Source organism: Falco cherrug, chromosome Z (genome assembly GCF_023634085.1).
Source record: "Falco cherrug isolate bFalChe1 chromosome Z, bFalChe1.pri, whole genome shotgun sequence".
Classification (NCBI taxonomy): Eukaryota; Metazoa; Chordata; class Aves; order Falconiformes; family Falconidae; genus Falco; species Falco cherrug.
This window is the reverse complement of record NC_073720.1, coordinates 80,313,955-80,329,591: the sequence shown is the minus strand read 5'-3', so window position 1 is coordinate 80,329,591 and position 15,637 is coordinate 80,313,955. Positions and strand designations below refer to the sequence as shown.

The 15,637-nt window shown below is 35.8% G+C and overlaps 1 protein-coding gene across 1 annotated transcript in view; it reads left to right on the top strand.

The window, feature by feature from the left end:
• ADGRV1 (adhesion G protein-coupled receptor V1) overlaps positions 1–15,637 on the top strand; it is a 291,122-nt gene continuing 275,485 nt past the window's right edge. The window contains exons 1-4 of the mRNA XM_055699397.1: positions 1–92; positions 11,707–11,891; positions 13,672–13,821; positions 14,901–14,996. Of these exons, the coding sequence (XP_055555372.1) occupies positions 71–92; positions 11,707–11,891; positions 13,672–13,821; positions 14,901–14,996 (453 nt within the window). The 5' untranslated portion in view covers positions 1–70. The remainder of the gene's footprint in view (positions 93–11,706; positions 11,892–13,671; positions 13,822–14,900; positions 14,997–15,637) is intronic.

Below are 15,637 nucleotides of genomic sequence, written 5' to 3'. Positions count from 1 at the left end.
GGAGAGGGGAATGCATAATGCGTGAGTGACAGAGAGCGTGCAAGCGGCGGGCTGAGTCCAGAAGACGCGGATGTCCATGTCCCCGGGTCTAGGTAGGTTTGCTGTCTCGCTGTTTGAAGTGGTAGTTGCTATGGAAGCATCCTGTATCAGCTGCAGAGGTGTTCACTGTCCAGCTCGAGGGTTCTGCCAGCAGCACCTGTTGCAGCAGGGACAGGGTTTAACCCGCAGCAAGGCAGCGAGTGTGTCGCTCACCCGTGAGTGGCTGCTGGATACTAAGAGTCTGCTAAGGTTTCTGTTGTTCCAGCAGCTCCTCTTTCTGCTCTGCAGAGAGCAGGTGGAGACAATAGTCTTTCCAATGTAAAATCCTACTCTCAGGGGATCATATCAGGATGAAACTCAGTCTGAAGTGTCCTAGCTGGCAATTTTTAACTCAAAAATGCACAAAACATTAATTTGACTGTTTAAATTAGGTGAAAATAAAAGAAGTGGAGGAGCTGCGTATGCATTGTGTATTGTAGAGGAGAGGGAATTAAAAGTAGGAATGAATTTTTCAAATCATCATTGGATAAGGATTTTAAAACATGCTAATAATTAAAATATGACATGTAAGTGATTACAATTGGAAATATTGCCTGTGCTTCTTGCATGTGGTATGCTGATTTTGTATAAGATATTGCATAATTCACCCTGGCTAGCCCAGATAAAGTTAAGATCAAATGTATACGAGAGTGCTTGCCAAACATCAGTCATTGTTTTTTAATGAGTCTATAATTGCTTTATAGTGCGAATGTGAAATAACATGTGACTTTAAAAAAAAATTATTCATTCCATAGAAGCCAAAAGTGTTTCTTCTGATAAGCTTTGCACACATCTAGAATGAGTCTTTCAGTTAAATACTAAACATCTTTGAGAATCTGCCAGGGCAGTTTAATAACTGAAGGTAAAATGTGATATATTTAGTCTATCTGTCCCTTAAGCCTAAAACAAGCTTTCTACTACAAAATGTATTCAGTGTTTTCATGTGGAAAGGAGAACCAGATTCCTGAGCAAATAAATTGTGGCATATTAGGATTAGAATTGAAATGGCCAAATATTTGATAATGTAAAAGCTAACATATTTCAAGGGTGTTCAATTTTTAATTTCTGATTTATTGTTATTACTAGTATTTATGTTGTTAATGATTTCTAACATAGAGTTTTGTGCTTTCCTAGCTTTCTAATACACTTCTGTGTTTTAATAGCTTTACATGAAGAAATCAATGGTATTTACCAAATTTGTAGCTAAGTGAACTAATTCACATCCATAATGAAAGCACATGCTTATTTGCTTGTGATTGTGCTCTGTTCCTGGTCACATGGAAATTAATGGGGAAAATCATATTTGCTTTTGAGAGAGCTAGTGCTGGGCAGTTTATTTGTGCTGTCAGCACTTTTAACCTGAAAATAATACTGGAAGAGTTGTAAAGAGTTGATACTAGTGAATGAGATTGATCCTTATGCATTCAAACCTACAGTGCAATACTTTCCTTGGAAATTGTTGTGAGTTTTATTTAAATTAAATTTTCAGAATCAGGTCTAAAGTCATAATCTGTTACTAAAACCTCTAATATACATTAAATTTTGTTATTTAAACTTACTTTCTTCCAGGGTTTTTTAATTACTTTTGGAATTCCTTTTAAAAAAAATTAAGAGTGCTTAAGTCTGCAAAAGCTTACGTGCATATTTTACTTAACATGTGAGTATGATGGCTGAAACTGAACTATTGGAAAACCTATGAAAGCATAAAACTTTAATGTACAGCGCTAAAAAAGAATACTACTACAGAGGTCTGTAAGGATCTTAGTCATGGGATACAAACAGTTTATGGCAGTTTGGGAGAAGAATATTGATGAGCCACAAATCACCTTTGATACTGTTACATAACATGGTAACCATGAGATGATTACTAATTACTGAATTTTTAACAGTATATAACAGTGTTCTATAAGCTAAACAAAATTAAAATTTTAGAATGTTTCATGAAAAACTTGATGGAAAAGTATGCCTTTCCATCACACTTCAAAGAAAGGGAGATTTACAATTTATCTCAACTACATTTGAAGTTTTTTAGCCTCAGGTGGTTTTGGAATCATCAAAACCATAAGTTGTATATCTGACTTCTGTTATTTGAGATAGATTATCTGATGCAATTTAGCTGCATTTTATTGCTGGATAACCCTGATCTCTGATTATTTTTTTTTCTTTCTTGGCCAGCCTCTTCCAGTTTGTTCTTGGTATTGGGTCAGTTTGGTTGTTCACTAAGAAGTACAAAAATGTAGGTAGGCAAGAAATACCAAGAACGTGAAATTTCTCAGGGAGTATTAGGCCTTCACCTCCTACAGATATAATCACATACATAACTATTTTTACATGTGTAATCCTACAGACTGATTTTACTCATTTGTAGAAACTGTGCTTGCCTTTGCAGCTTTACAAGACTCTCCAATTTAGGTATAGTCACTGCTGTATGTAATGGTGAATATAACACTTTTCCTCACTAGAAGTAAGCATAGACAATATCTGAATTCTTTCAGTGTGTATGAAGACTTTTGATGCTATATAACATCTACATCATCAAATCAAAACTTACAGAACCATTGCTGTCGATTGTAGGCATTTGTCATAGTTCCAGAAATTCAAGAATTATGTCTATCTGGTGGGAGTTAAATTATTGTTTCTTAGAAAAAAACGATTGACAGGAAGGATCAGTGTTAGAGGCCATTTCTCTTATTCCAGGTGGACCCACTCTAACATTTTTACTCTGGAAAAAAATATTGAATCACACATGCCTCATTTGCCTAATTTTTGAGTGAGTAATGTAACTGGAAAATATTTTGCGTCAATACACATTTTCAAGATTGAATTTACACCATACATGAGAACTTGTGGCTGTTTGTGGAAAGAATTTGGAAACCAGGAGTTCTAAAATAGGCTTAGAATATGAAAAACATTGTTTCATAGATTGGATTATGCATATTTCCTGTAAAAATAGTTAAAGTTGTTTAAATTCCTTTTACTGAAATAATTTGTAAGTCCAAAACAAGGTTGCCATTTAGATGAAGTTATACTTATTTAAACAGGCTTATTTGACAGGTTAAATTCCTCTGGCAAATTTAAACAACAGAGAAGATAGTTCCCATGCTCATCGCAGCTTTTGTTTGTGCATTTTTTAGCCAGTTGAGAACAGAATTTCCTCTAGAGTGTTATAGTAATAATTTTTTATATACCAAGAGTTGTTTTTTTTGGTTATCTCATTTTGTATCTAGTATAGATTTATTAGTTATGGTACAGTTATGATTCTCATTTTCAGATGGCAAAAGAAACTTCCTTCTCCCCAGTCACTTATCCTGGACTGGTCCAATATGTTACTGCTCTGAACTGTTTCAGGCTTTGCTTCATTAAGGATTTAACATGGCCTTAATTCAGCCATCTGTTATGGGTTTGGCAGACTAACAGAACTGAGGTATTGGTCAGAGCTTTAGTAATTTCCCACATTTTTAAAGGTTAGGAAAAGAGCTACCTTTATGAATAGATTTTGAATAATTCTCAGCAAGACAATGGTACAGAAGTGGGGTAAAAAATGCATGTCATTCTCTGAAGCACAGGGTCCCCTGTCTGCCTTTAGCTCTGCTGAAAGGCAATTAGCATTTCAACCAGCCAATTTGGTTACATGCAATGAAGTACTTGGGTTTGTAATTTGCTGCTCTTGGCTTGGTGCTGTTGAGAACTAGCTCTGTGTAATCCTCTCAAAGCACCTTTCTTTCCAGCATAGTTATTGTTGCTGGTCTTAAATAACTAATCAACAAAGAGATTTCCTTGTCTTGAACTACAGGGTGCCTTAGAAGAATGAAAAGAAATACTCAGTTAATAAGGGAATGATTATAATTATTAAATAGTGATTATTAAATTGTCACATAGGTTAAAAGGTTTAGAAAGCCAAGGAAAGCACAATACAGGATAAAAGTAGTGTGAGAAGTCTCTGAACCCAAACAAATTTTGCTTGGGGAGTTCTCTTCACCACATAAATACTTTATCAAGCGTTTTATTTAAAAAACAGATTGCCCAGATTTAAGAGATTAATTCACAGTAAGGATTAAAGTGATGACCCCATGCTAACCGTCTTCTCTATACAAATATATTTTTACTTCTACAAAAGTCTTCGGAGGGACTATAATATAATATAAAAATAATAAAACAAACATTTGCTGCAATCTGATAAAAATGAATACATTTAATTGCAGAAATGAAGGCTTGTTTTGATATAAGTTTTAAATTTTCATGTTTAATAATGCATAGAACTCAAGAATAACTGACAGAATTATCCACATAATTAGGCAACACATTAAAATTCTATTTGGCTCATACATGTGTGTTAACTTCTAAGAATCTACTGTGGATAGCAATAATTATTCTGTCAGTATACCTGAAATAATGCCATCTAATCCCCACCATAAGGCTGTAATTTACAGTTCCATACCATACATTTATTTTTTTCTTGCAAGATTATTATGTGTGAAGCCCTATTGCAAAACAGGTTGTTATGTTTTTGGTTTTAAGTACGAGAGAAATAACCACTATAGTGCCAAAGCCCGTAATTACTTTTTCCGATAGATGCTATTCATTCAGGCTACAGCACTTCATTCAGGACAAGTACTAGATATTTGAAGATACGGTAGTTCTAAAAGTGTCAAGGACGTGTGAGAAACCTCTGAAGTAGAGATACAAATGGAAATTATTGTGAAACTCCAGATCTTTACTGAAGTAGAATTAGTTGGTGTTCCTCACTGAAGCCTGCAGACCTTCCTCAGCTGGATTTCTGGTTCCATCTGTGTAAAAGCCTGATCCTGTGGCAGGCTCAGTCGTGTGGTTACTTCTGCAATAAGCATGAGTTGGGAGTGCTAAGTATCTTCATGGCTGGGTTGTTTGCTTTTGGTTTTGTTTGGTTGTTTATTTTTTTAAATCTGTTTGCTTTTTTTTTGGGGGGGGTGGGGGTGGAAACACCACAAAAAAACCCGAAAACAACCATTTGAGGGAGGATGAGAGTCCATATAGTGTCTCAAGCTCTACTTGGAGCAAAATGTCTAGGTAAAAAGCCAGACTCTGGTTCTGGAAAACCTTGTAAAATAATTTCTATTGGTGAGAGGTATCTGCTCTTTTCATTAGAACTGTATAGATGGAAAAGGATTTCCAGTGTGGACCTTAAAACTAGATTTACCTTTTGCTTAAACCTATACTATATGCTAAGTGGAACTATTCCAAAATAATATCTGTTTATTTACAATGTATAGTTATAACTATATATGGACAGATTCTTATCAGTTGCATGAGATAAATGAGAAGTTCTGTAACTGAAATCAGTGTTGTTTTGTTAGTACAAATTAAAGCAAATTCAGATTCCTAACGGTGTATTTCTTAACATTGTTAATTAGTAGATTTCAGCTGTTTGTTTACTCCAATCTCTGTTCTACATGTAAAGCAACCTTAGTAACTCCGAGTCATTTCACCAGAGGTACTCTGGGTAAAAATAATCTGTATCTTGCAGCTAGACAAAATTATTGTCTGGGTTCTCGTTTGACCAGCAAATTATAAGGTAACTGCAGATGTTTGTAGAAAAGGCTTGTGTTGTCTCTGCTGGCTGCTGGCAAACAGATGCAGTGGATTCAACACTGCTTTAGAGCTTTGCCCTTCATTCCCTGATCAGAATTAGAAGAGGCAGAGCAGGCAGTTACCTCAGAAAGCCTTTAGCATTACCTGGCTTAAGATATAAAAGTTGGTTCTCCAATGATGATTACATGCTCTAGAGCAAAATTTAGGGATATAGTTTTGATCCAATCAAATTCTTCTGACAAAGTGAAAAGAAGCTGCCAGAAAAACTACAAGGGGTACTCTGGGTTTATTACACTTTTTACCTCTCAGTGACCTCTAATAATGGGATGAGATTATTTGGATTTCTCATCAGGCCTCTGTCTTGGCTTTGGCTTGCAGATTTACCACCTTCAGTATTGGTTCCTGGCTGTGATGATAGATTTACCTTTCTGACTAGTAAATACAAATACAGTGGCAGGCAGCTTTAAGCATCTTTTCTTCCTTAGGACGAGATGTCTGTGTTGGACGGTTGTGCCTTTTTCAAGGGAACGTAATTGAATGAGCAAGAATTTTCGTATGGAGGTGTTCAGGTTACATTAAATTGACCATTCCCAGTGACACAGACTGTCACAGATAACAAGATCTTTCAAAAATATTGCAACTGTGAGAAAGCAAACAGTCAGGAGAATCATTGACTGATGTTAGCATCATTAATCTGAAATGCAGATAAATCTTAGCACCTGAGGTTGAACTGCGGTGCTGTTCTGTCATGGCAACAGTAGCAAGTAGTTAAGTAAGCAGCTGAGCCCAAAAACTTCAGGACAATGAAAGCTGCATCAAGGGATTTTCAGCACCTAGTAGTCTGCATTTGTGCTTTGGCTAGGACTTTCCAATGTTAATAAGATGTGGGATGATGGACAGGTACCTGGAATGTCTTTGTAGTGTAGTGGAAGACAGGAAACACTAGAGAAAGACTGGAAGCAAAGACGTCTGGTGACACTGAATAACATGCATGGAAATAGGTGCGATGGACTCTTGCCACAAGTGCTGCAACTATTAGTGCAGTCCAGGAGTGCAAGCAAAGCAGTGCTTGTAGTGGCTTACTATAATTCTCATGCTTTATCCACCTTGAAGCACGTTGAAGGCAAAAAAAAAGGATATAGGAGGACATAGTTTTGAAATGGTATCTTTGCAACACTCTTTTCTAGTCTCGCTTGGAATGAGAGACTTACTTATCCCACATCTAAATGAAAAAACCCAAACTAAAAAAGGAACAACGAACTGAGCAGACTTGGGTAACACCTACTATCAAAGTGCTAGGTTTTACATACACAGCTGTTGTGTCCTCCTTTGCATATGTGTGAACTGTGGGAACTTTGAGGCAAAGAAACCCCTAGTCTGAAATAAAGTATTTATCTCTTAATTTGGGGTCATGACAACATAGAAATAAGTTTAGTAAATCAAAGTTTTTAAAATTCCTGCAGTTTTCCTGGGTTGTTCTCCAATACTGTTGTAAATTTCAGTGGTTCTGAGAATGCCTGAAATAAAACTGCTGAAAACATGCAGTTTTTTTAATGTTTCTACACAGGTGCAGCAAGGGCAGCAACCTTGTGAAACTTCTTGCTCTGTGCTGTTCCTGTGTACTACAGAGAATCTCCTCTTTACATATGAAAGAGCACATGTATCTCTCTCCCATTGTATTCAGCCAAAGATGCTGCTGGGTGCTGACATCTCTGCTGTGAATAGACTTCTCTCTGGCAACCATTGATGGCTGTAATGCTGTACTCAATGCAAACTACTAGGCATGCTAGTTTTTGAATGTTCTACTTGGCTGGGTATTTGTAATCACGGGGAGTAGGGAAGGACAGGCAGTGAAAAGTGCACTAGGCTTTACACTTGCTCTGCTGTGCTGTGTCCACGGACTTTAGAAATCTACAATGAGTTGTGTGAAGATGAGGGGTGGTAATCAAGTTGCAGCTGCTGGGTGCGAGAGGTGCTGCTTCAGCATACCAGCTTGTTTCTTCACCTGGGCAGCCATGGCAAGTTTGAGGTACAGGGTACTTAAGACCTCATTCCATCTGCTGCTTTGTTAGTGAACTCCCCTTTCTCTTGCCATTCTCCGTTCCATATCTGGCATTCTACACTCACTTCATTTCAGATTTGGAATCTTTCACAGCCCTTTCATTTCCTTTCTTGATCTCTCCATGTGCCACTAGTCTGTAGGTTCCTTCACCCTTTAGTGAAAACAGCCAGGAAAATAATCTTTTTTCATTCTTAAGGGTTTTGATTTATTAAGCATAGAAGCCAGTGTAAGAACGTGCAGAAAATATTTCTCATTCTTTACAGAAGTTCACAGAAAAGATCACTCATTCTTTATAAACTTTAACATTTTCATCTGAAATTTGCTCCAGAAACTAAGCAGAAAAAGCAAGCTAATCCTGGTGATCCATCAGTTACAAGAAATGCCAGTTTTATAAGCCTATCTCTTCTTGGCTCCAACTGAGCAACAGATTGAAATGGTATTCCTCACATAGTTTGTGACATTACTGTGGAAATTACTGTGTGCAATCAGTATATAGTCTGCTGGGTTCTACACTAAAATTCTGTGGTTTTGGGAGAAACACAGATGCACTTCAGAAAGCGCCATAAGACACAGACTAAAAGGAAAATGTCAGTTAGGGATCATGACTCGGAATTCTGAGTTAGATTTCCTTTTTTAAAATTATATTATTGAAGAATGTGGGGTTTTTTTCTGAGGTGCTTTCTTTTGGTTTTATGCCAGAAACTTTTATTATAAACCCCTTACAAATGTCATCTAGGCCTCAGTATGTCATTGCTTTAAACTACCACCAATACTACAAGTCATTATTTGAAATGGCTTTAGTCAGAACACGGTAACAGAATAGTTGGTCCGTTGACTTTTACATACTCTGAAGACATATAATATTCCATTGCTGATTGTTGTTTCAAAAGCACTTAAATGACTTTGACTCATTAATCTATTTTACAGTCTGACTGAGTATTCTGGATTGCAAAAACTGTACTCAATAATACTTAGCTGAAGCAGAGGGGAGTGTTTGATGACCAAATGCATAGTTTACCAAAATTTAGCAGTGAACAAGGACTAGAATTTCAGCTTCATTTGGAAAAAAAAACAAAAAACTCGCCAGTGATATACTGGGATGAAGGAGATGGGGAAGAGCCATCTTTTAATCCCTGAGCTTGCAAAGGTTTCTGCTAAACTTTATACAATGCAGTTAATAGGAACAAATTGTGTTCCCATGTAGATTTATGTAGGAATTTAGTGTACAAAATGAGTTCTTATTTAATGAAGTAAAATACTGTGACCTATAATACTTTTTGGCTATTTGAATAAATTTGTTCTGCATTCTCTAAGTCTTGATTTATGTTATTTTTACCATATTATATAAATTTTCAAAGTAATCATGGTTTTCAGGATTGCGTTTATATAAACAGAGTAAAAACTACTTTTGGCAGGCTGTGCAAAGTAAATCTTAGTACAAATAATGTAACAAGGAAGAATACACACCAGCTAAATAATTGATGGTATGATTGTGAAACCTCTCTTGTTCCACAGGGGTAATCCTATAGTTTTAGAATGCTCTCTAGTAGAAGTAATAGAATTCAAGTAATTCTAAACTTTGTAATCTTGCCCTTAAGGATCATGTTTTCAGTATTATTTACTAGAAGGATGTACCGTGGGAAGATATTTGCAAAGTCTATGACAAGGTAACAGCTGAAGCGAAAAGGTCAACGAATTCCTCAGTTTAGTATGGATGATGCCTGCATCTGCAGACAGTGTAATTGTCCCACAGTTTACAAAGGTTAGACAACTGTTCTCTTTCCAGCTTGAAGGTCTGTATTTTTCAGAGCAGTTCAACATAAAAAAACCCCAAACCATCTTGCAAGTTAATATAATCAGCTTTGTAAATGCTGATAATTTTAAATCCCAGGGGGTTTATGTTTATATATTTTGTCTTCAATTCCTACTGTCAGCTTTTTCTGCATTAGAATTGCTGATTAGATAAGTAGGAATCAAGCATTTCTCCTGAAAGTCTGTAACAGATTTCATGCTCAGTAAGAGCCATGGGTATCTTGAAGGACTGTTCATGGTAATAAAAGTTTATGTAAATGTGTAATTCTGCAGCAAAATTATTTTACTGTGTGACATTTTTGCTGGAAATAACAAAACACTGTTCAAATAGGTTGTAAAATGTATTGTTTTAATAGGGAAAATGGTTAGTCCTGATTTTTTGCACTTAATTTCATTGCTTGCCTGTTCCCTCTGTGATGTTCAGTAAAGCTAAGTGAACATTTTTTATTACAAGTATTTAAAATTGGCTAATTTTGCCATCACACTTTGCTTGTAGGAATTCTGAGACACACTGATAATTTTCTTGACTGTATTTCCAACTTATAATTAGTTAATATGTCATGTCTGTGGATAATTTTTTTCTGTAACTTGCCTGAAAGCAGTTTATTTGAAGTCCTCACAACATAAAATTAACCCTTGCCCACACAGAATTTACTGTAAGATGCATCAAAGTGTTGAAGTCTTTCTGAAGCTGTGTTAATTTTAGTGGTCTGAAGGCTATCTTATTCTCTGTTCAGTGCAAGATTAAAGCTGACTGCATACAAAAACCACTCAGTATCTGTAATGGTCCTCAAGTGTATCCTGATTACAAATTTGGCACACACTTTATGAAAAAATGAAAACTTCCAATATATGCATGATATTTTCTGTTTCACTGATGATTTATGACTAAATATTCATTTACTGTCACTCATAAATAATGAAAACAAGTGCTTTGCAAATGTGGCTGAGCTTAAATATTACTGACATGCAAATACTAATGCAATGCATTCTGCACAGTTTATCCAGCCATCATTGACCAGATTTGTCTAAGCACAGCACTTGCAGATATAATTTTAAGTAAAGTGACATTTTATTTATACATATAATTACACAAATATTGTTTGTATCTTTTGTACAGAAATTTAAAAAAGGTAACATTATAAAATAGTGACAAGAGATTAAAAGAAAGTTGCTGAAAGAACACATTTCATTAAAGACCCATGATGTAATGCTTTTGGGTGTTTAGAACACAACTTGTTCTCTTGGTTTGTTCAAAAATTTCTTAGATTCATATGACAGAAACCTGCTGCATCCAGCATCCAAGATTTCAGTTCTGGTCTGCACTATACAATATGAGCCTCTGCATAAGATAGCAGCTGTTTCTAATTCATCACGCCAGAGCCTCTTAAAAATGTGTCTTTCACAGTATCATCACCTGATAACTTCACTGGAACGTAAACTTGTATTTTGCATTACACAACTCGACTCTGATGTAAGAGAAATAAACCACCTTAGTTTTAAGTTGTGTTACCCTAACAGAAAAGAAAACTTAACATTGTGCAGAATGAGGTAAAAAACTAAAAATCTGGCAGTACAAAAGGATACAATGGCATTAAAATGTGCCAGAGTGATTCTTCATGACAAGAAAACATGGAAGGATCATGAGATAAGAGGAGCAGTGAAAAGAATCTCAAGTAAATATGCAAATGTTTAAGAACATTTCATGGTCCATAAGATGTCAGAAGATGGTCTCTCGGATGACTACAAACATCCAACCCTTCACCTTTCCTGCCATTTCATATTTATTTCTAAAGAGAATCAAGAGCAAAGAAAGTGGAAATAGAACTGTCAGCCTTTAAGATAATTATTTGTTGGTTGAAAATGAAAGTAATTGTGGCAATGTCACTGTTTTTTCTTAGAAGAAGCTACTTATTCCTCCACTTGAAAAAAGTTGATAAATAATGTCTAGAAAATCACTAGATGAAAATTATGCAAATATAATTAGATGTAGATGATAATTATACTATCTGACTTGATTATAGCTGAGACCCATGCATGTTTTCGTCTCGTTTCTGAAGCTCGCAAGATAATCATATAATTTTAAGGGTTGGGAAGGGTTGACTGGATTGGTAAGGTCGACCAGGAATGTTTTACGCATTTTAGATTCACAATTTATTTCTAATTATTCTTTTCTTTTTCTATAGGGATGCCCGCTGCTTCTTCATCAGTTTATTTGCTTTTAGCATTACTCATTCATTTCACATCTGGAGAAACAGAAGTGAGGTTCAGTGGACAAACAGAATTTGTAGTTAATGAGACAAGTACAACTGTTATACGTCTTGTAATTGAAAGGACAGGAAAGCCTGCTAACATCACAGCAATTGTGTCGGTAAGAGACTTTGCCAGTTATAATCTCAGTAAATATTAATATCTTTCTGAAGTTTTGGATGTTGCCTGTTTTTATCAGGCCAGTAAAAACGAGGGTGTTATTTCACAGGCACAATGCTTAACTTTGAAGAAGCAACACCCAGTTTCTGTAACTGAGTAAATTCCTATTGGCTGCATCAGTATTGTCAAAATAATGATATAAATGTCTCAAGGAGCCAGCTCTTACTGCTCAGGTAGAAGTCCAGACTGATATGCTTGTTTAATTTTCGTTGTGGCTGTGAGCTCATGCTGAAAGTGTGGATGTATACCATTTTTAACTTAATCTAGGTTACTGTAGAACCTGCAATTTAATACAACTTTACTGTTTGAGTCAGATTTCCATATGAATTTTAAAAGTTAGATTGTTCAATTCATTTGGAGATCAGAATTACAGTAGTTTTTCATTATTTCCTGTATTTCTTTGCTGTTACTAAGTATGATCTTGATCGTATTCCCTTGAAAAGTTTAAACCCCTTAGAATGTGCTTTACTATATGTATGTGGAATAAGGTTCTATGAGTACCACATGAGAACACAGCAGTGTACCGGAGAAGGTGTACTGCTTATGAATTTCTACAGTCTGTAGAGAAAAGAAATTATCTATGTTCCTGCACAATATTTCATTCTCCTGTAACTCAATATGAAAATTATTTGTCTTAGAAATTACAAGGAATAAACATTGATCTGTGGTGTTTTCACACTTCATTAACATCTGAGGAGAAAACCTTGTGAAAATGTGATTGTACTTTGAAATTAGTGGTCTTTACTGGTGTAACAAGTAGAGTAACTTGATTTCCTCATTAAAGACCTGAAATTCCAAAATTTGTTTCTAACATGAATATTTTGAGCAGCTCTTTTAGGAAGATGTTTGTTGCCTGTTTTTGTAAGACCTGTTTGGTAAGTCTAGTGTTGGCTCAGATACATAAAAAGTAGTTGCTAATATATCTGATGATAGGTGAGAGTCAAAAATACCTTCTATACTTGCCTCTTCACTGAACTTCTAATTTCACTGTTCTCAAACAACAAACAGCCTTTTCCACAGTGATTCATTCAAACCTTTAGCGCTTACAAGGCTGGTAGTTCCAGGTGTGGCAGCTATGCTGGTTCAGTTGCTTCTCTCCATTTAGTTTCAGCTTCCAACTGTAAACGTAACCTGGTCCCTTTGCTGTCCTGACATGACTGCCGTTGTAATCTCTCCTCTAACCTTAATTACAGTGGAATCAGTGGAATTTTCTTTTGTTGACTGAAATGAAGGCAGGGCTGTTTGTTACGGAAGATTCCATCTTGCCAGCTTTGGTAATCACAGTGTTAATCTATGTTAAAGGCCTAGGCCCCCTTCCAGTCCCTAGAGTGAGACAGGAAGGCAGAGGGCAGTTATATTGTAAGATAAGTTTAATTCAGGTAGGGTGTTATGAGATACACAAATTTGTGCTAGGAATAGCTTTCCCATTAAAAATCCCGTCATATGGTGCATTATGCAAAAGATACCCAGCTGCAAGGCAAGAAGTCATAAATGGTTCTGAATAAAGTGTCGTGTTTTGTTTTGTTTTCTGTCTTTTCTTGATGACTCAGCAGGGATACAAGGGACTAGTATGTGTACCTTCTGTCCAGAAATTAACTGTATGACAGCAGGGGAAACTGCAGTGCAAAGAACACTGTATGAAGCCTGTTAAATGAGTCCAGAAAAATATAGAAGATAGTGGGGAAAGAAGGAAATGACATTCAGTTTTGTGTTTATTGCAGATTGATGGAGAAGACACAGGAGACTTTTTTGACACATATGCAGCTGCATTTATACCTGATACAGGAACAAACCGAACAGTGTACATAGCTGTCTGTGATGATGATCTTCCGGAAGCTGATGAGACATTCACATTTTATTTGACACTACTGGTAAGTCTCAAGTTTTCAGCTGTTCTCCAGAAAATAGTGGGTAATCGGACACAAATGAGTGATATCCCGTAGCTTTCAATGTAGCTGTACTGCTTGTGAGTCCGAATTCTAGTGAGTAAGAACATAAACCTGGAGACTAGCTAAAATGGTGCTTACTGCTCTTTAAAAGGTTTTGCCATTCCTCTGGGTGTCTGTGTGATGTATAGACGTAGTATAGACATAGCCTGAAACTTCAGCAGGCACTGCATTCAGCTCTAAACATGTGTACTAGAACCCAGAAGAGTTAGATTGTGAAGAGACTCGCAGCCTTTCCTGTTTTCCTGCATAGACTGTACCTGGAAGAGAGGGCAGAAGTAGCGAAACAAAGAGGATGACTTTGAGTCCTCCAGAAGCAGAGGGTAAACAAGACTTACCGAAAACGAAACAAAAAATTTTTAAATAGTTAACAGTAAATCTCTTTGTATTGTTGTGTCTCATAGGAGTCATGCTACTAGAGAAGTTTTTTTAGGTAACAGTTTGTGACTAAGTTTGTTACCGGTTCAGTAAAGATAAATTTTATACTTCATTGCCAATTACTATGCATCTCAGGGAATGTTTACAGTGAATATAAAAATGTGTATTTTCCTTTCCTTATTCCTCAGATCTGTGAAGTTAGCTGATTTTTGTAACACATAAAGATTTGTTTCCTTTAGCTGATATTTCAGCTTCATAACAGCTTCAAAGTTTCAGTTTTATACAAATGTTAGGGAAAAAAAAGAACAACTTTGGAGTTCCTGACAGTGCTACATGCTTCATACCTAGGTACCCATTGCTATGGTGTCTTTAATAATTGCCAAATTATCATTAATCATTTACAGAATTTGTTTCAAGAACTTTGTTGTACACTGCATTGTGTATTTCCTCAATAATTAAGAATTATTTTGTGCATTCTGTTGCTTTTAATAATTTTTCATTGTAATATATAATAAAAAGACATACAACTTCTTATAAGCTAATATTTATTCTTAAAAGACAGTAAAATCAAAATGTGTATTTTTTGCCCATCACCATATTTAACAGCTTACTTTGTTTTGTTTTAGAAACCATCTCCAGGAATAAAGCTTGGCTCACCCAAATCTGTCACTGTAACAATCTTATCAAATGACAATGCCTTTGGAATAATTTCTTTTAACATGGTATGGCTTTTTATGTGGTATATGTGAAAATTTTAGAAAACATAAAGGTGAAATTGTCAAAGATGCTGTTTAGTTATTCAAGTGAATCCCTTGAAAACTGATTCTGAATTACATCTTTGAAAACAGCTCTGGAGGTAATTCATACATATGTATGTAATTCATACATATATAGAACTTTAATACTTCTATATGCTTTTTTTGTTTTGAGACATAGCCTGACACCCTCACACTTGGATGAATATGTGTTGCTTATCTTAAATACAAAACTTTTAAAAAGTTGTTCAGTCCCACCACCCCTCATCTGTAAGTTGAGATCTACATAAAATAGGGAAGAAGTGAGGAATAATACCATAGGGAAGTCGAAGATGAGATTTGGAAATCTTGAGAATATATATAGATTTTCCCATCTTCAGTGAGCAATTTTATACTTAACTCTCAAGCTGAGAGAACAGTGTCATGATAATATGCATTGTATGACACTTTCTGTGACAAGACAGTGGTGTGACTCAAGTGGTTGGAGGATATTTGCAGAATGCAGAGTTTGTGTTAGCAGAACGAGATACTATGCCTTCCTGCCAGTAGAATGGCAGTGTAATCTTTGTAGAGGACTTTCCTGACAAAGTACAAGAACGTGAGAAATT